The sequence below is a fragment of the Lontra canadensis genome, unplaced genomic scaffold, assembly GCF_010015895.1.
Source record: "Lontra canadensis isolate GAN:19392208 unplaced genomic scaffold, GSC_riverotter_1.0 scaffold55, whole genome shotgun sequence".
NCBI lineage: Eukaryota > Metazoa > Chordata > Mammalia > Carnivora > Mustelidae > Lontra > Lontra canadensis.
This window is the reverse complement of record NW_022631049.1, coordinates 1,474,569-1,494,087: the sequence shown is the minus strand read 5'-3', so window position 1 is coordinate 1,494,087 and position 19,519 is coordinate 1,474,569. Positions and strand designations below refer to the sequence as shown.

Sequence of the window (19,519 nt, the reverse complement as noted above, 5' to 3'; positions counted from 1 at the left end):
AACCGCCCCTCACTTCCGCTTCTCCTTCTAGCCCCTCCCCCTCCAGCTCCCAGGAGGCTGCGCAAGACTTTGCACGCGCGAGGTGAAAGAACAGGAGAGAAGAGTACACGCCTTTTCTTCTTTCACTTTTCCATCTTTGGTCACAGCGCCACCTCATGGTTGGCTGAAGCTTCGAGAGAGGATTAATTCTTCAAGGACAAGGAGTCAGTTTACCTCTTCCCTGCGCCTTGAAACTTACTTAACGAAAACGATAGCTATCTAGAAAGCGTATTTTTCGGGTCCTCCTTTGGTCTTTTTTTTTTTCCGGAGGACCTAGACTCTATGGTCAGTGAGGAAGAAGGACCGCTTCTGTTGGCGCTTGCGTGATGCGAGGTGGTTCCGCATGCGCGGTGGGGTAGAACCAAGCGCACGCTGAGGAGGATCGGCCGCTGCTGTGGCTGGACTATCTGTTCTCTGCGATTAAAGAGCACGGCACCGGATCCCGGCGCGGGTTTCAGATACATACCTCAGGTGACTAGTCCCCCAGATCGGTTTCTTCAGGAACTCACTTTGGTTGTGTCCAGTGACTTGGGTGGTCGAGAGAGGGTAGGCCCTGGGCTAACACCCCTCCCTTTCCCGTTCCTGCGCGGGAAGTGTCCAACACCACCCGGCGCTGCCGGGTGGGTCTTCCGTGTTACAGCGGTGTCATTGTACTAGCGGAGGAATCTGATGAAGCAAAGTGGGCCAAGTGACCGTACAGCCTTTCCGTTATGCTCTAAGTGAGGACACTTTGAGATGGGGGCGGCCTCGGGAAAACGCTGTGACACCCCCGCCCCAGGACGCTGAGCACTTTGCTTTTCCTGGGCCTGAGAATCCCACCACTACATGGCTTCCCCCCCCCATCCACCCCACCAAATACTATCCCTCAGTGGGACCAGACCAGACACTTGAAGGGACCATTGGGGTGGGCCGCAGTGTTGACAAGAGCTGGGTTAAAAGGATCCAAGAGTAGTTTGTCTGATAATTTATTTTTTTCTATTTTCGTTCATATTACCGTATCGCTTGACTTGTTCATCTTTATAGAATGAGTCATCCCTTGCATCGAAACTAAAACATATTGTTGAAGAGTTCACTATAGTTAATATCGGTTTTCCGTATTTCAGCACCACTGAGAGAAAGATAAGGGAATTTGGGAGTTAAATTGGTATTCAGCCTGAAGCCCCTTTATCCCCCAAACTTGGCTACTTTAATTATCATTAGTCAAGAAACGTTGTTTCTTGGAGAAAAGGTGTAGCAGAGAAATCTCGCAGTTGAAGTTATCAAGGGAAAAAAACTTGTGATTATGTGTCTTTCAATAGTTCGTGAATTATATAGAGCTTTACTGCCTATTTTGAGTCGATCTGATGCCAAGTTGACAGTTAATGATTCTCCTAGGATTTTGAAAAAACACAGTAATACTTGTAGAGATTGGTGCTTCTATTTCAACTACGGTGAAATAGTTTAAAAGCTTATTTGCGTAGCACTCCTATACTACAAACTAATGTTCAGAGAACGTTACCGATAAGCATTAGAGCCAGTTAGAATTATCAAGAGTTGTCTCTGTCACATAACATACTTAACTTTGGAGAGGAGTGTGGACTTCCTGGATTATGGTTACTTGACCGTGCACTGGTGTGAGAAAGGAGTTCTGTCTACCATTTGACTGGGCAAAATTACTGACAATGCAGGGTATTTGAAATTAGCTTGGAGTTGAGTATATTTTGAAAGACGATTATTTTGTATCAAAGAATACATACAATATTGTAGTACTCTGACCTACTGAGGCTCTGTGGGTTAAAGGTGTTCTGGGTTTAATATCAGAAGACTTGGTTTTAGTTCCTGTCCTAGTACTTATTAAGCATTTATCCTTGAGAAAGACCGTTAATATTTCTGTTCTTTGGTTCCCTTTTAATCGATTGCTTTCATAGTACTTTATACTGCTTTCGTAATACTTTATACTGCTATTATTTACTTACTAGTTTGTTTCCGACTCTGTACTTAACTTCCTTAGGTAAGAAAGGAGCCTGCTTAAGATTCGATTCTCCCTCTGCCCTACTTGCTAGCTGTCTTTATCTCTTCTCTGTCAGTAGTGCTTAGTACATAGATACTGCACAAATTACTGTTTAACAAATTAAGTTACCAAATGGAAATAGTATCTTTTTGCCTTTTAATGTCATATTTGTATACCAAATTACACTTCCAAATTTTTACATATATGTCTCATTTGATAACACTCCACAAACCTGTGAGGTCCATGACACAGGCTAGAAACTACAGTTTAATGGGAATGCATTTCCCAAGCAATCACAGCTAGTAAGTAGAGCAAAGGCTGGGATCCATGTCTAGAGCTATTGTGTACTTACTGGTTACTTTTTGCATTAAATAACATACCTTTGGCTGTGTTCTTTTTGTATCCTGTATAAAGTAAAGAGATTGGTACCGCTTAAGGCGGTAGTATTCATACCTCCTGCTGGGATTCTTTTACACTATTGCCTGTGTTCTTTAATCGCCAAATTAAGTCTAGCTTCTCCAGAATTAATCAGCTTTACTATTTGAATAAACCTGGTAAGTGAATATGGTTAGCCCATGTTAAATCTTTTAAAACTGTTTTCACACATTTCTGTGACACCATTTATTTTGATACCCAGTTTGAAACTTCTAGCCCTCAGACTTTAGTGCTTTACATACATTCCTTTTCTTCCAAAAGGAAGAAAAGTAAAAAAAAAAAAAAAAAGCTTTGTTGAATAAAACAACCAGCTCAGCTGTTTCTTGGTGGGTAATTCTGGCCATTGAACGTCTACTTCTCTTTATTTGCTAAATCCCTATTTTGTCAAGCTACACAGAAATGCATTTCTGCCACTGTTATTAATATGCTGCTTTTTTTCTTTTTGTTAAACAGGATAGATTAGTATTAAAAGCTTGCATTGATCTCTGGTATCTGCTTTAGTACTGAATATATTAATGTAACTTTTTTTAAAAAGATGTTTCTTACTAATATATTTGTTGGTAATATTGAATGAAAATACAGGCTGGTGAATAAGAACACAGACTATGGATCCAAGCTTCGTAGGTTCAGATTCTGACTTACCACTTGTTAGCGGTATGTGACAGAACAAGTTACGTGGCCTGGGTTTCTGTTTCTTCAACTATAAAATGGAGAGAACTAGGGAGAGAGGCAGTGGCCAGATCATGTAGGACCATGTAGGTAGTAGAAAGATGTAAAATCAGTGGGAAGCCACTGTGAAGATACTTGTGGATTCAGTTAACAGTTCTCAACTGCACTGCCCCAGAACTCTGGGGTTCTGAGCTGGGGCGTGGATGTTCTGTCTTCAAGATCAAGTAATGGCAGCCTTATTCCCAATTAATTAATAAGAAAAAAACTGGGGCACCTTCGTGGCTCACTCGGTTAATTAAGCACCCAGCTCTTGATTTTTGGCTCAGGTCATGATCTCAGTATTGTGAGTTAGAGCCCCACATCAGGCTCTTGCTAAGTGTGGAACCTGCTTAAGATTCTCCTTCTGCCCTACTTGCTCACTGTCTTTCTCTCTCTCTCTCTCTCTCTCAAAAAAAAGTAAACGAATTTTCACACATTTTCATGGGCCTTTAGGTCCTGTTCCCACCTATTTTCTGAACTTTGACAATAGTAAATTAGTTAAGGTTAGTAAGAAAATGTGAAAATCATCAGCTATGATTAGTTTTATAGCTTTCTTTTAAAAATATACTTCTGTGGGGGCGCCTGGGTGGCTCAGTGGTTTAAAGCCTCTGCCTTTGGCTCAGGTCATAATCCCAGGGTCCTGGGATCAAGCCCCACATCGGGCTCTCTGCTCCAAGGGGAGCCTGCTTCCTCCTCTCTCTCTGCCTGCCTCTCCACCTACTTGTAATCTCTGTCAAATAAATGAATAAAATTTTTAAAAAATATATATATATACTTATGTGCATGGTATGATTTCAGTCTTGTGGGACATAAAAGGAGTGGCACTAAGTGTAGGTTGGGTAGATCAAAGGGAATTGCTTTAATTATACTTAATGCTTGGAGTTTGAGACTCTCGAACTTTATTGTAATGGAGTTCCATAAAGGTTTTCTCAAGATTGGGTATACCTGTTCAATAAAAGAAAAGTATTTATTTAGTTATATTGAATATTTTTTGTGATTAGTAAATTTTTAGGTTTTGTCTTAACATATGATACTGTAATTTTGGCTAAAATGATAGAGTATATTACTTGATAATATGATTAGGACTATGGTTCATATAGTCAGAAGATTCTTCCCTTTATATAGTGAGTGGTAGTATATTGTCTTAGCCGACTCGGAGAATGAGTAGCTTTAGTTTTACTGATAGGTTTATAGTAGCAGTGATGCTTACCATCATTTGTTATTTCTTAAGGTGGTTGTATTAAAATAGTATTTTACTCTTGAGGTGTACCTTTAATCCTTAGGCCTCAAAGTACTTTATAGATGGTGATTATTTTTTATGATTCCTCTAAAATTGATGTCAGAGAATCACCCAGGCCTTAAAAAAATGTGGAGCAAAGTAAAAAAGCTTGATTCCTGAATATCCGTCTGTTTTCTGGTACCATTTAAGAACTTTAAAGAGATGAGAAGACTAATCATTTCTTGCAGTGACAAGATAGGAAAATTGATTGACATTTCTTTATTTTGACCTTAACTGAATACTCATTTAATTCTTTTGTTTAAAATGCAGAATGCCGGGTCTAAGTTGTAGATTTTATCAACACAAATTTCCTGAGGTGGAAGATGTAGTGATGGTGAATGTAAGGTCCATTGCTGAAATGGGGGCCTATGTCAGCTTGCTGGAATACAACAATATTGAAGGCATGATTCTTCTTAGTGAGTTGTCCCGAAGGCGTATCCGTTCTATAAACAAACTGATCAGAATTGGCAGGAATGAATGTGTGGTTGTCATTAGAGTGGACAAAGAAAAAGGTAAGTGATAAAAATATCTAAAATACAAATTTCAGATTTAAAATGGTTTATTTTACTTTTTTTTTTTTTTGTAAATTGCTGACTGCTATAGAAGCAGAACAAAAACATCTCCCTTTATACTTAAACTTTTTTTTACATACAAAGTTGTTAGAGAAGGATGCCAGTGACCCATCTAAGCAAGACCTCTTGTATGTAGTGGTTTAATTAGCACATCCTAGGGCTAGTTTGCATCAGGTAACTTGACTTTTATCCCCAGAGGTTACCAGAATATTGATAGTTGACTCATTATGGCTAAACTCAAAAGAGACAGATAAGTAAACCAGAGTATTAGTTCCTGTATTTGTAAGATGCTTTTTTATTGAGGGGCGCTTGGGTTACTCAGTTGGTTAGGAGTCTGACTCTTGATCTCAGTTCAGGTCTTGTTCTCAGGGTTGTGAGTTCAAGCCCCATGGGCTCCATGCTGGGTATAGAGCCCTACTTTAAAAAAAAAAAAAAAAAGGATACTTTTTTCTTGATTTAAAGCTAAATTTGTAATCAGATTATTGGAAGAACATGGAAAAAGGGCAAAGGTAAATGGATTTTAGGAATACTTTATATAAGTTTTGAAAAATGGAATATACTGCAAACACATACCCAAAACCCAGTATTCTGTGTCTCTGATTATTAGGATGTTCATGTTCTGTGAATATTCATTCAGTGTCCAACATTGCTAAACATTTGAGGAAACAGGAAAGTATGACCCATACGGAACAGAAAAAGCAACCAATGGAGATTGACCTAGAGGTGACCTTAATATTGGAGTTAGCAGATAAGGATTTTAAAGCAGATGTTGCAACTGCTCAAGGATATTAGGAAAATAAGCTTGTAATGAATGAACAAAATGAAATCTCAGTAGACACATTAGAAACTCTCAGAAAAAACTAAATATAAATTCTAAAAAGTATAATATCAAAAAATCTCACCAAATGGGCTAACAGCAGGCTAAAGATGGCAGAAAGCTCAAGTCAGGCTTGCAGGTAGTTAATTTAAAAGAACGAGTCTGAAGAACAGAGCAGGGAAAAAGCAACTTTTCAAATATTAAAAGCTCTATTCCAAGAGAAGAGAGAGAAAGAGGAGAAAATATATTTGAGGAAATACTGACCAAAGTTTCCCATATTTGACAAACTGGAGAAGCTTAGCAAACCTCAAGCAGGATAAATACTGATAAGACCACATCTAAGGGGACGCCTGGGTGGCTCAGTCGGTTAAGCCGCTGCCTTCAGCTCAGGTCATGATCCCGGGGTCCTGGGATCAAGGCCTGCATCAGGCTCCTTGCTCAGCAGGGAGCCTGCTTCTCTCTCTGCCTCTGCCTGCCACTCTGCCTGCTTGTGTGCATGTGCACTCGCTCGCTCTCTCACTCTCTCACAAATAAACTCTTAAAAAAAAAAAAAAAAAGACCATATTTAGGCACATTATTGAGAAACAGAGATCAAGAAAATCTTGAAAGTAGCCAGAGGAAAATGATTCATGATTCACAGGAGAAGAGTAATACAAATTACTCTTAGTATGGTATTCTTACTGAAAATAATGGCTGCCTGAGCATTGAATGACATCTTTAAAGCACTGAAAGAGAAAAATTTTCAGCCCAGAATTCTATAATATTTAAAGATAATCTTCAACAGTGAAAATCAGAAATGAAGACATTTTCAGGTAAATAGAAACTAAGAGGGTTTATTACTTAATCTGCATTATAAGAAGTGGTAAAGGAAGTTATGCAGGCCCTTGAGGTGTGATGCCTGACCTGGGAAATATGTAAGGAAATGTAAGAGACCATTTTTCCCTTCTGAATTCTTTAAAATACATTTACGTGCTTGTCTCATTTTGTACCCCTGGGATTTTAATTTATGGAGGTGACAGACAATATGGTGAGGTAGATTCCATGGCCACACCATGCCCATGCAGGGCCACCATGAGGAGGAAGCACCAGTTATGATCAGGAGGCAGAAGGAGCATCAGAAGGAGAATACAGAAAATATATAGAATATAGTTGACCCTTTGATGAATGGATGCCAAAAAGACAAGTACAGAATCCTTTGACTAGCTTTCATTTGGGTAATTGAAATTGTTAGTTCCCTTCATTGAAGTGATAGAAAATATACAATGATGATACAGATGCATTTCTGAAAACAAAAATCTCTCATCTTCTCATGCAGTTTTTATTGATTTGATTTTAGTGGGGAATGAGTGTAGGTATGCCAACCAACCAATCTGATGCAAAAATGTATCACAATGGTAAGCTAGCACTTGGGCACAGATGATTTTTTTTCCAAAATTTTCTTGTATAGGATATATTGATTTGTCAAAAAGAAGAGTTTCTCCAGAGGAAGCAATCAAATGTGAAGATAAATTCACCAAATCCAAAACTGTAAGTTGAATTTTTGTGTGGAATTAGTCTACTATTTAATAAATAACGAACATGTAATATTCTTGGGAGAAAATTAAAACTGGATTTTCTGTACCTGTAATTCCATTTACAATTAGGAGTTATATAGGATAAGTTGAAGACTTAGTTTCAAAAGAGTTATGACTTCAGTGTTTTTAACCTCATGGTAGTACTACCTTAAGGCATTGCTTATCGTCTAATATTCTAAAATGAGTATACCAGACGATAATGTTTTTAAGTTATTTTAGGTTAAATTAACTGTGGGTGATTTCAGTTGATTTGACTTAATCATAACATGCAGTTCTTGACTTTAAACCCCATTCTGGGGTGAGAGTCACAGGGACAACCAGCTGTTGTATGTTAAGAATAAGCAAGGGTTTATAAAATGTGAATCCAGGAAAGCAAGGCAGGGGGGCCTGTTACTATTTTTTTTTTACTCCTAGTTTATTAGGGTTCTTTCTGTTTCATTTTCTTATTTTGGCTGTAATCTCCTACTTCTGTCCAGTAATCATTAATGAAGCAAGAACAGCTATTTTTTCGTTCTTCATATTCTGTCTGTAGTTTTTTCTTCTCTGGTTCTATTTAGATTATCCTTCATTCTCTAGATCTTTGGTTCTTAATGGCAATGTTTCCATTGTGTCTGTTTTCTTTATTTTTTCATCTCTCTCATGTGTTTCTGTCCTCAGGATAAAATGCCAGGAAAATAGTGTTTAAATGAAGAGAATATTTTTGAAATCTTAATTAACCCTAGTTAAAAGAATAAAAATCTAAAAGGCAAAAGATCATTACCCAAATTTCTCCCTTTGTTTTACTGATGTGTTTACCACTACTGCAATGTGGTTTACACATTAGAAAACACTATCAGGGGGCGCCTGGGTGGTTCAGTGGGTTAAAGCCTCTGCCTTCGGCTCCGGTCATGATTCCAGGGCCCTGGGATCGAGCCCCGCGTCGGGCTCTCTGCTCAGCAGGGAGCCTGCTTCCCCCTCTCTCTCTGCCTGCCTCTCTGCCTACTTGTGATCTCTGTCAAATAAAGAAATAAAATCTTTAAAAAAAAAAAAAGAAAAGAAAACACTATCAGTGAAATCGCTTATTAATAAACTGAGGACCTTGCCACTCAGAATGTAGCCAATAGCACTGACATTTCCTGACTGCTTAATGCAGGCTCCTCAAGTCCTACCAAGTTTGAGAAGCTTTGCTCTAGGAAACTGTCACTTTGTTTTGCCCCCTTAAGATATTATAAAATGAGCATGTTAGTAGATCTTATCAGGATGATAAGGTGATGGAATGAAATAGCCAATGTTCCTTTTCTCACTCAACTTTTATGTGTAATGTGAAAACCTCTTTCTTTATACCCTTTCTCTTTCTTACGCCTTTTCATTTTTAGGAAATGAAAAGAAAGAGTTTGGCAGCAGTGAGTAGGAGATAGGCACATTGAAGGATAACTTCTAAATGATAACAAAGCAAAAAAAGTACTAAATCTCAATCCTGTTCCATGCTTTCATGTGGAGTAGTAATAGTAATAGCTTATACTTGTATAACAAAAGTTTTGTATAACATACAAATTTTATTCATTTGCATAATGTTTTCCAGTTATAATTGGGATAGGTTTGATCTCTCTGCAGTAAAAAGGAGAGATACTGGTATTTCCCTTTTCCAGAAGAGGAAACAAATTTAGAGAGGTTGATTGGTCCCTAAGTCAACTTGATCTAGGTCTTAGGACACTAAGTTTTGTACTTAGTGTCCTACTTTTGTATTTGTTAAACCCACTTAAGTGTTATAGGAAAGCGAATATTTCTCTATGAAAAAAGAACTTGTTGCGTGTTAACCCTTTGTTGTTGAGGAATTACTATAGTGTAACCAAAGATTTGTTTTATATACTGTCTACTGAAATGTAAAAATACCTTTTTTTTTTTTTTAAGCTCTCTTATCTTTGAATTGTTGAACTCTTCATTTTGTTTCCAGGTTTACAGCATTCTTCGTCATGTTGCTGAGGTGTTAGAGTACACCAAGGACGAGCAGCTGGAGAGCCTGTTCCAGAGGACTGCCTGGGTCTTTGATGACAAATACAAGAGACCTGGATACGGTGCCTATGATGCATTTAAGCATGCAGTCTCGTAAGAACACCTTCTTTGCTCTGGTTCTACCTTGAGATCACAGCTGCTGGGTCTAGCACACAAGTTGAGAGCCTGACATGTAATAATAGCACAACACCCACATACTACGTCCTTGCCAAATTTAGATAAAAATATTTCCATGTAAAAGGCCCGTAATGTGGGCCAATCCTATATAGTCAAGCATATATAATTGTGTACACCTTAGTTTTCGTGAACCATATGGTTTTGTCTCACGTTTTCCCCTCCTGGTTTTGTTATTTTCCTAGCTAACTTCAGGATCACTGTAGATGTTCATCTACAACTGTACCTTGTTTTCTTTACCTCAGTTCCTTAGACCTTCAGCCCATGCCGCTTTAGCCAGTTTCCATATGGGCTCACCCTGGGTCTTAGAATTTGTGCTCTTCTAAAACCTTGAATTCATATATTCTGTTCTTTTACCACAGACAGTTTCCTGTCTTTCCAGCTCCCTCATAGTTAGTCCTGCTCTGTCTTAATTCTTATGCCAGACTCTGATTCCAAACCTTTTTCTTCCTCCGTGTTTTTTCACCCTTTTCTGCCTTCTCTTTCTGACTCAGCATAGGCATACCGTGGTCCATCATTTCAGCAACTTTCTTGCCAATATCATGAGCTTTTGCCCTGTTTTTCCTTCTGTTACATCCAGCCTTGGATCGATGTTCCTGCCTTCTCTGCACTTGTAGAATGCGGGGTGCTGCTAGGAAAAACCAGAGTCTTGCAGGTCGGTGCCACTGCATATTTGTCATGGTCTCCAACCTCAGCTGCGCCTTCACTGCTGCCTCACGTTCTCTCTGCTCTTTGTCAGTTCTTCCTTCCGTTCTTAGAGTGGCTGTTTTAGAGCTTTTACACACTCTCTACCAGATACCCACTCCCCTTTCCCTCGCTGTCTACCGGTTTTATAAAGAAAATAGAAGCCATTGCCCAAAATCTCTACTCCCTCCACTGTCTCAGCGGCCTTCTCTCCCATCTGTCATTACCTCCTGCCTCCTGCCATGCTGACTTCATATCGCTACTGCTCTCAGACTAATCTTACCACCTGTGCGCAGCTACTTCTCCAGGGTTGTTTTATCCGTCACGCCCTCCTCATTCCCTCTTTGGTGTCCTCGGCCTTTCTTTTTGTTGATTTTGCTCCATCAGCATAAAAATACGCTCCAGTTTCTCCCATTTACATTAAAAGCAGAGTATACCTTCTCTCTGCTTCTTTTAGGAAGCACTGTGTCCTCTCTTTTTAAAATAGTTGGACTCCTTCAGTTCTTTGGATTTAACTGTCTCTCCGTCTGCGCATCCTACTCCTTCCCAACTGTTAATGCTCCCCATGCAGCCTCTCCACTACACTGAGGTTACTTCCAGCCTTGGTGCTGCCAAAGGATATTGGTCCCCTTAGCTCTCAGAATGGCCGGGTGGACCTGGGACTGATAGAGCCTCCAGCAAGCTGGCTCATTTGGGGGTCCAAATCCTTTCCAGTTCCCCCCACCCACTCACCATGTGACTTTTTTTTCATACCACATTGTGAGAAAGGTAAAACTAGTAATAATTATAAGAACAAACATTTACAGATTTCCCAAAGCAGCGCATGGTATAAGTGCAGTTATTATCCATGTCTTAGAGATGAGGAAATTGAGGCAGAGATTAAATGTTTTGTCCACATGCACAGAATTAGCAAATGGAAAAGCCCCAATCAAACCTAGACACTGGCTCCCATCTGGAGTTTATGCTGTTAACCATTAAGCGCTGCTTTATATTTCTGTCCTCCGTGACTTCAGCCCTGCATGCCTTCCGTCCCTTGTCATGCTGTCGTCCTCCAGCCTGGGCTCAGCTCCCTCACTTCCACCTCCATCTCCCCTTCCATTACCGCTCAGCAGTGCCATACGTTTTTTCCCTTTTCCTTAACATTCTTTTGCTTCATCAGCCATGCAGTGACTGTCCACGATTAACTAATGATAATTCTTCGCCACATGTCCTTCGTATTTTTTTTTAAGAACTAAAATTTTTGAGATAGTTGGAAACAGTGTTTTACCCTTCCCAACCCATTCCCTTCACTCATCATTGGTAACTATTATCATAACTAGTTATCATTGGTAATTACTATTCTGCAATTAGTATGCACCATTATTATTTACATTTCTGCAGATTTATTGCATATATGTACCTACAAAGTATATATAGAATCATTTTTTTATTACTCCGTTTATTTAAACTTTAAAAAGGAATTTATTCCATCGTTGTAGCTTTCTGTATCTTACAGTTTTACTTATAAGGCTGTTAATGAACAGGATTCTCCAAAGTGATAGATGCGTACCTACTTCATACTAATTTCTATGTAGTGTATTTCATTGTAGGACTATGCTTTGTTTCCCTATTAAGAGATAATAGGTTATCCTCACCCCACCCATTTTTTTCCCATTTTTTTCAACCATGCTGTTATGAATATCCATGTACATGTCTCCGTGTACATTTGGGAGTTTCTAAGGTATATAAATAGCAGAGTTGCTGGGTCATAGGATTGAATATATGCATCTTTAAATTTACTCGGTTTTGCCAAAATATTCTCCAGATTGGTTCTACAATTTGTATTTCCTCTAGTAGTTGTATAAGCATTCCTGTTTCTCTTCATCCTCACCAACATTTGGTGTTTATCTCAGATTATTTCCCTTTTGTCAAACTGATGGGTGTAGAAGAGTACCTTGTTTTTGGTTTGCATTTTACTGGTTGTTGGTGGAGTTAACAGCTTTTCATAGGTTTACTGTTTCTTCTGTGAAACTTCTGTTCATCTCTTCTGCTCATTTTCTGATGGTTTGTCTTGTTATATTTTGTAAGCAGTATTAGCTGAGTGAAAGTTCCCTCCACCTAAATTCTTTCATTCTTTCATTCCCTAACCCCGCTTTTTAGGCCCAATAGGCCATTTCTGTTTTAATACTGTACAGATTTCTTAAAACAATACTATCTTTGCTTCTTTAGGTCATTATTTCGATTTTTTTCATTTGTTCATGTTCCACAAGCATGCTGGTGACTGAGACCCTGCCCGGTCTTGTGGCACTCAGATGAAATGCCACTTCAGTCGGAGCAGCCCTTCCTGAGCCCACTAACTGAAAGTAATACCTTCCTGTCCTGACTTCCAAGGATGTACTTTTATCTTAAATTTACTTGTATGTTTTAGTTCTTTTCAAGCTCTTTGAAGCAGGGACTAAGTACATGGAAATGTTTAATTATAGTGGGATGTCCGGTATATTAGACATTTTTTAATTCCTTGCTTTAGCTAGATCTCCAAAATTTTTCTTCAGGTACTGGCTGGGTGTTTTCTTTTTGTCATAGTAGTGCCAAGTGCTTTGCCTGCATTCTCATTTAGTACCACAACCAGTGAAATGTATAGTTTCATCCTCATTTTATAGTTTGGAAACTGAGGTCTGGAAAGTCCCCAAAACACATAGTTAATGAAGTGTAAAGCTAAGATTTGAACTCCGTTCTGACCCTAAAGCCTGGGCTTTTAAACATTATTAAATGGTATTGTGTTTGGTGTCACAGTTATCTGTAAAGTAACCTTGGCCTTTTGTGTTTTTGTGTCTTTGTGTGGTTTTTTTTGCTTTAATTAGAGACCCATCTATTTTGGATAGTTTAGATCTGAATGAAGATGAACGGGGAGTACTTATTAACAATATTAATAGGCGTTTGACACCACAAGCTGTCAAAATTCGAGCAGGCAAGTGATTTTTTTTTAAATGATGTTTAAAATATTTTGCATGAACCAAAAAGCTGTTAAATAATATGAATATGTTGTTGCATTAGCATCTGCAAGTGTTTCTATTTCTTAAAAGAAGAAAAGTTTAGGGGCGCCTGGGTGGCTCAGTGGGTTAAGCTGCTGCCTTTGGCTCAGGTCATGACCTCAGGGTCCTGGGATCGAGTCCTGCATTGGGCTCTTTGCCAGCAGGGAGCCTGCTTCCCCCCCCCCCCCTCTCTCTCTCTCTGCCTGCCTCTCCATCTACTTGTGATCTCTCTCTGGCAAATAAATAAATAAAATCTTTAAAAAAAAAAAGAAGAAGAAAAGTTTAAGAATTTTTTTTTGCTTCTTCTGAACCATCATAAAATAAATGTATATGTTGACACAAGTGAAAACTGTCATGTATGCATTTAGCTAACTTTAAGTTAGTCCTTTTTTTTTTTTTTTTTTTTTTAAAGATTTTATTTATTTATTTATTTGAGAGGGAGGGAGAGGGAGAAGGAGACTCTCCGCTGAGCAGAGAGCCTAACACAGGGCTCAATCCCAGGACCTTGAGATCATGACCTGAGCTGAAGGTAGACTCTTAACTGACTGAGCCACCCAGGCACCCCAGCCCTTTTTTTTTTTTTAAGGAGATGGCAAAGTACAGTATTGTCCTTTTGTGCCTCTGGATTAACCACCGTTAATACAGCTTTGGGTATATTCTTCAGACATTTTTCTTAGGCACATATACTGTATAGGAATATATGCTGTTTACATTCAGACATAATTTTTTTGCTTTTACAATGATTACATCATACTATGCAAAATTTTCCTCAGCTAGCTTTTTCTACTGAGTTTATCATGGTGGTCCTTCCATACAGAACATGGGACTTTTTCTCAATCTTTTTAATGACAAGGTGTAATATTCATAAAGCAATAAACCAGTCCTTTCTTGGTGAACATTTAGGTTCTACTATTTTTTTCACTATTAAAAAAAAAACAAAAACAAAAAAAAACACTACAAATTAGCAGACTTACAACATAGACACTTACCTATCTGTGTAAGTGTTCTATTAGGCAGGCTCCTAAAAGTGGAACCACTGGGCCAGAGTGGTGTGCAATTTCTAAACTGTTCTAAACAATTTGCAGTGATAAGGAAGTGAGTCACGGAGAGGTTAGAATCATAATTTTAACCCAGACATAGCCAGAAATCAAAATGTTTATTAGATTTCTATTTTTTTGTAATTTCGTCCTTCAGGGGCTCAATGTGGAAGAGAAGATAGAATTTCACTGCATACTCAGCTAATTTATAGTTAAGAAAGTTAATATTTGGGGTAAATTTCTAATTGTGAAAGGATGATAAAAACTTAGATAATTATTTGAATACCAGTGTGTCTGCCACATCTCGGATTTCTTTTAAGCCCTTTTGGTATAAGTTTTTGAATTTCTGTAATTTCAGATATTGAAGTGGCTTGTTATGGTTATGAAGGCATTGATGCCGTAAAGGAAGCCTTGAGAGCAGGTTTGAATTGTTCTACAGAAACCATGCCCATCAAGGTGAGTAGTCCATTTTCTCTCTCCCTGCTACCAGCCTAAACCAAATCAGATTCTTTTTATGATCATATTTCATAACAAGTGTTAACAAAAAATGGTTCTCGGTGATGTTGTCTAAGGGATGCTACTGCTGATGTCACAGTAGCTAAAGATTTTGATTGGTGTTTGGTGCCAGAGGGCCAGCTGTGCTAAACTTAAAGAGTTCCTATGTCCATCACGTTCCTAGGACCTTGAAAAGGGTAACATATTCTCTCGTATTCACACACATCTTTTAGGAGTTTGATCTGAATCTTTTAAGTTGTATCATTAACCAGATGGTTGTTATTCAGAATCTCTTGGATTTTGTTCCATCAGTTTAGTTTAGAACCAAATAAGAATTTTTGTCTGTTTTAGAAGCAAATTATCCATTATGCTGATGATGGCTACAGTTATTTTAGCTACCAAAGACACCTGGAAGTCATAATTCTACGTATTTGACATTGCCGTGGACTGTTGATACCGGATTTCATCACTGTATCAATTAGCTTTTGCTACCTTAACAGACCACCCCCAAATTGCTGACTTACAGGATTGGAAATTAAGTTTTGGGGTGATTTGTTAAGGCAGCAGAGCACAAAAGAGTTCGTAAACATCGTAATAGTTTTGTGTTGTGTCGGTATGTCCATAATTAAATTTTTGTCTTCCTTAGATTAATCTAATAGCTCCTCCTCGATATGTGATGACTACAACAACTCTGGAGAGAACAGAAGGCCTCTCTGTTCTCAATCAAGCTATGGCTGTTATTAAAGAAAAGATTGAGGAAAAGAGGGGTGTCTTCAATGTTCAAATGGAGGTAAGATCTATAGTGTGTCTGCCTTTTCCTTAAAATATTTGAAGAAATTTAGGGGCACCTGCCTGGCTGTGTCGGTAGGACATGCAACTCTTGATCTCAGGGTTGTGAGTTCAAACCCCATGTTGGGGTTAGAGATTACTTTAGATAGATAGATAATTTTGGATAGATAAATTTAAATCCTCTTTAGATTTGCATTCTAAAATACTTTAATCACTGCCTTTCAAAATATAAGATACGTCTAAGATTATAATTCTAAGCCTAAAATAATCATTAACTCAGAGGGTCCTAAAAGGGCTTTTTATAAGTCAATGAGAACTGTCATGCAGTGGTTTTTCAGGACTAACGGCACTGATGGTGTTAGGTTTATCCCCCTGCCAAAGAGAAAAAAATGGCTAACAAAAATGAGTGATCAGTTACTGTCAGAATTGAATTGGCAGGCTTGAAATTTGATCTCAGGATTAGAAACATTAGTCTGTATTTTCCTCATCTCAACAAAAATGAAACCTATTTGGAAAGAAATAATAATTTATTTTGAATCCAGAAGATGCTGGGTTTGAAAGATAGAGCCACTGAGATTATTTTCATATTTTTTGAGTTTTGGTTTATAGAAATAACAAAAATATACTGTTTTACTACACATGTATTTTTTTTTCCTATATTATGTTACTCTTACACATTTCTCCCATTACTTATCTAATGGAATTTATTGATACAGTAGCACTCAGAAATGAACAGATACGGTGGAGTTATTAGAAGGACAAGTGTTTCTTTAAGAGTTATTAAATGGGACCGAGCCCCGTATCAGGCTCTCTGCTCAGCAGGGAGCCTGCTTCCTCCCCTTCTCTCTGCCAGCCTCTCTGCCTTCTTGTGATCTCTGTCAAATAGATAAATAAAATCTTTAAATTAAAAAAAAAGTTATTAAAATACTAGGCAGTAATAGTGTTGAAATGGAATTTGTATACTGTTGAACTGCCTCACTTTGAAATTATACCTCTGTTTCCACAGCCTAAAGTGGTCACAGATACGGATGAGACCGAACTTGCAAGGCAGCTTGAGAGGCTTGAAAGAGAGAACGCAGAAGTGGATGGAGACGATGATGCAGAAGAAATGGAAGCCAAAGCCGAAGATTAACTTTGTGGGAAACAGTCCATTTTAAGGAACACAAAGCAGCCCTTCCTGGCTGTAAACCCTAGACTTGAAAGTTTTCCAGTATTGAAAACTTCAAAGCTGAATATTTTTTATTTCCAAGTATTTAAATGTTCCAACAGACCAAAACATGACATGCCCTCCTTAAAGTCAGCTGTTTTCACACAGGAGCTCCAACATTCAGCAGTTTAAGCGAGTGGGCCTAACTTCACTAGAGACAAATCTTTAACAGTCATAAAATTGGGCTTGTGGTTTCCATTTCTGATGTCTCCAGATTGGCACCCCTTTGTAGTTCAGTGCCTCCTTGAGGTTTATCAGGGGCACCCAAAGCAAATAGCCTCAACCTTTCTACATAAAATGTATCAAGCAAAAATTAAATAAATTTCTGGGATATTTAACTATAGGCTTCTTCCTTCTTGTCACCAGTTAAAAAGCATTATGATTACGAAGACCCTAATTCTATTACTTTCATTTTAGTCTAGATGAGAAATATAAGGGCAGGTGACCAAAGGATCTATATAGCGGATCCTTTCAAAAGGAGGGTGTAGAGAAAATAATTTTAACCACAGTTAAAGTTGACTCTTAGGGGAAAAAAGCCTTAAAATGCAAATTTTAAAATTACATAGGATGTGTGCCTTTTACCAACTTGAGACTGGGGACAATATATGGTATGAGGGAGAATTTTATCACACTGGTCCTTGTTGGTCTACTAAGCTGCTTGCCCTGAGCTTGTAATTCAGGGTGGTAAAATTTTTTGTTCTGTTTTATTTTTAAAGATGCTGCTTCTTTAGTCATTTTGAGTATCATTGCCCAACTTTTGATTTCTTTTCCATTAACATATTCACTAGGTGGCCACCTAGAGCTTCAGCTCTTTATAATGAATAGGGATCTGATTAAACACAATTAGAGTGATTTTTCTACATTTCCATCATTTTTATGTTTAAGAGCTAATTGTTTAAAAGGTATATGAATCTAAAGGTAAATAAATAAGGTAAATAATTTTCATAGATAACACATGGTTTGAAGTTACAGCTACATTAGCCAGGGTGTAGAAAGTCTTGAGTTACTTTGGGTATGTTTTATAGATTGAATCTCTTAGGAAACTTGAGGTACTAGATTTATTTTATTGATTATTCCTAAGAATACCTATTTAAATACTTAAAAGATTAAACCTAACCCACCTTAATTGATTGAGTACTAGACTTAATTAAATATTAAAGGGACTGGAAAATAGAAGTGTGTTGGTGAGACAGTTTATGCCATTTTTGGCTTGTCCCTGTTTAATTTAGCAGCCTCTACTTAGCTTTTTAAATCCAAAAGTAAAACTTCATATGGCTGTTGCCACAAGGTAGCCATAATTGCTAGTACATGCCATACTGGGAATATTTAGAGGAGGATCTAGGTGTACTCAAAATTGGCACATGATTTTCACTTTGGTCTTTTTGAGGAGTTAAAACAAGTCTATAATGCTTGTGGCATCAAGAATGTCCTCAAAATAACAACAGGTGCTCCTTAAATGTTTGTTGTAGGCAAGGAATTAAATTTCCATGTTGTTTACTGAATTTTTTACACTTTAAGGCATAACCCTTGATAAATACTGGTGACCTCCACAGTGAGTGATTTTTATCCCATCCAAGCCTTTTGCTCAGTTCCACAACAGTTTTGCAAAATTTATGACCTTTCCCAGAGAAAAGATTAATATCTCACTGACACCAATGAAGGAGAGAACTAATCAAACTTAAAGCACACATACCTGCTGACCTAACAATATCACTTTCAAATATGAGGACAAGCTACACACCCAGCTCCAAATAACCTGAGGAACAGATAAAGACAATTTACCAGTTTATCCAAATCTTGCATTACCATTCAAAGACTTTTCATTAAAAATTGACAAGTTCATCTCCCCATTCTGCCTGTGAATTAAAGTGGCTATCAACTCATACACCTGAAAATCCACAACAGTTTGGGTCACACTTAATAGTAATGGAAAGTCAAAAGTAGCTGAAAAAAAATGGGAGCATACGAACATTTTCTTTTGCTGTGTTTTGTAGCAAAACAAGATAACCAGTATGTACCTGGATAAGGCTCATTTAGTGAGAACCTATAGAGACATGCTAGGTAGGCATTACAGTTACTACTCAGCTGCCATCCTTTCAAACACTCTTGACGCAGCTACTTTTGTGTGAAGAACCTTTAAAATGGTTCGGGATTTTTAAAAATTCAAGTACTAGTACTTCGGCAAGAGTTGCCTCAAGGTAATGGCCATCTACTTTTTCAACACACGAAGATTCTGATACTCCTATACAAAACAGGGTGCAGTTGTGCCAATTTGGAGTCAAGCCATCAAATCAAATGCAGTTTAATTTAGATAAACACCTGTTGATATTCAGAGAGCAATAAAAAAAAAAAAAAAAACGAATTCCAGGGACATTAGACTTTGATGAAATGCCAAATGGAAAATGGTGCTTTAAAAGGTAGTCTCTTACAATGTAAGGAATAAAATAAAAACTCATTAGCTTGGAATTCCTGATACTCGGGTCAGGTATTCTAGACAAGATTAAGAGGAGACAGTTCACTCTATCTAAAAGGAAAATTTTTTTCCTTAAGCACTTTGGAAGTATCTACTCCCCTTAAATATAAGTTACATATCTATTCATTAAAGAAAGTCTAAGCACTTGTACTTGGCAAGAATGCTGGCAGTAGCTTGTGCCAGATTACTGTATAAACTTTAAAGTAATAAAAATGTTTTTAAAGATATTGTATGATACAGACT

At 37.9% G+C, this 19,519-nt stretch overlaps 1 protein-coding gene across 1 annotated transcript; it reads left to right on the top strand.

Moving 5' to 3' along the window:
- Nucleotides 1–356: 356 nt before the first annotated feature.
- Nucleotides 357–16,908, top strand: EIF2S1 (eukaryotic translation initiation factor 2 subunit alpha). The gene is made up of 8 exons (XM_032875157.1): nucleotides 357–510; nucleotides 4,722–4,963; nucleotides 7,288–7,367; nucleotides 9,348–9,499; nucleotides 13,105–13,211; nucleotides 14,671–14,768; nucleotides 15,454–15,597; nucleotides 16,603–16,908. Exons 2-8 carry the CDS (start codon nucleotides 4,723–4,725, stop codon nucleotides 16,726–16,728), a joined length of 948 nt encoding a protein of 315 aa, XP_032731048.1. The 5' UTR covers nucleotides 357–510; nucleotide 4,722; the 3' UTR covers nucleotides 16,729–16,908.
- The last annotated feature ends 2,611 nt before the right edge of the window (nucleotides 16,909–19,519 follow it).

Coding starts and splice junctions, on each gene's coding strand:
- EIF2S1 (XM_032875157.1), top strand. CDS start 4,723: ATGCCGGGTCTAAGTTGTAGATTTTATCAACACAAATTTCCTGAGGTG. Junction 4,964..7,287: donor TAGAGTGGACAAAGAAAAAG/GTAAGTGATAAA, acceptor TTTCTTGTATAG/GATATATTGATTTGTCAAAA. Junction 14,769..15,453: donor CAGAAACCATGCCCATCAAG/GTGAGTAGTCCA, acceptor TGTCTTCCTTAG/ATTAATCTAATAGCTCCTCC.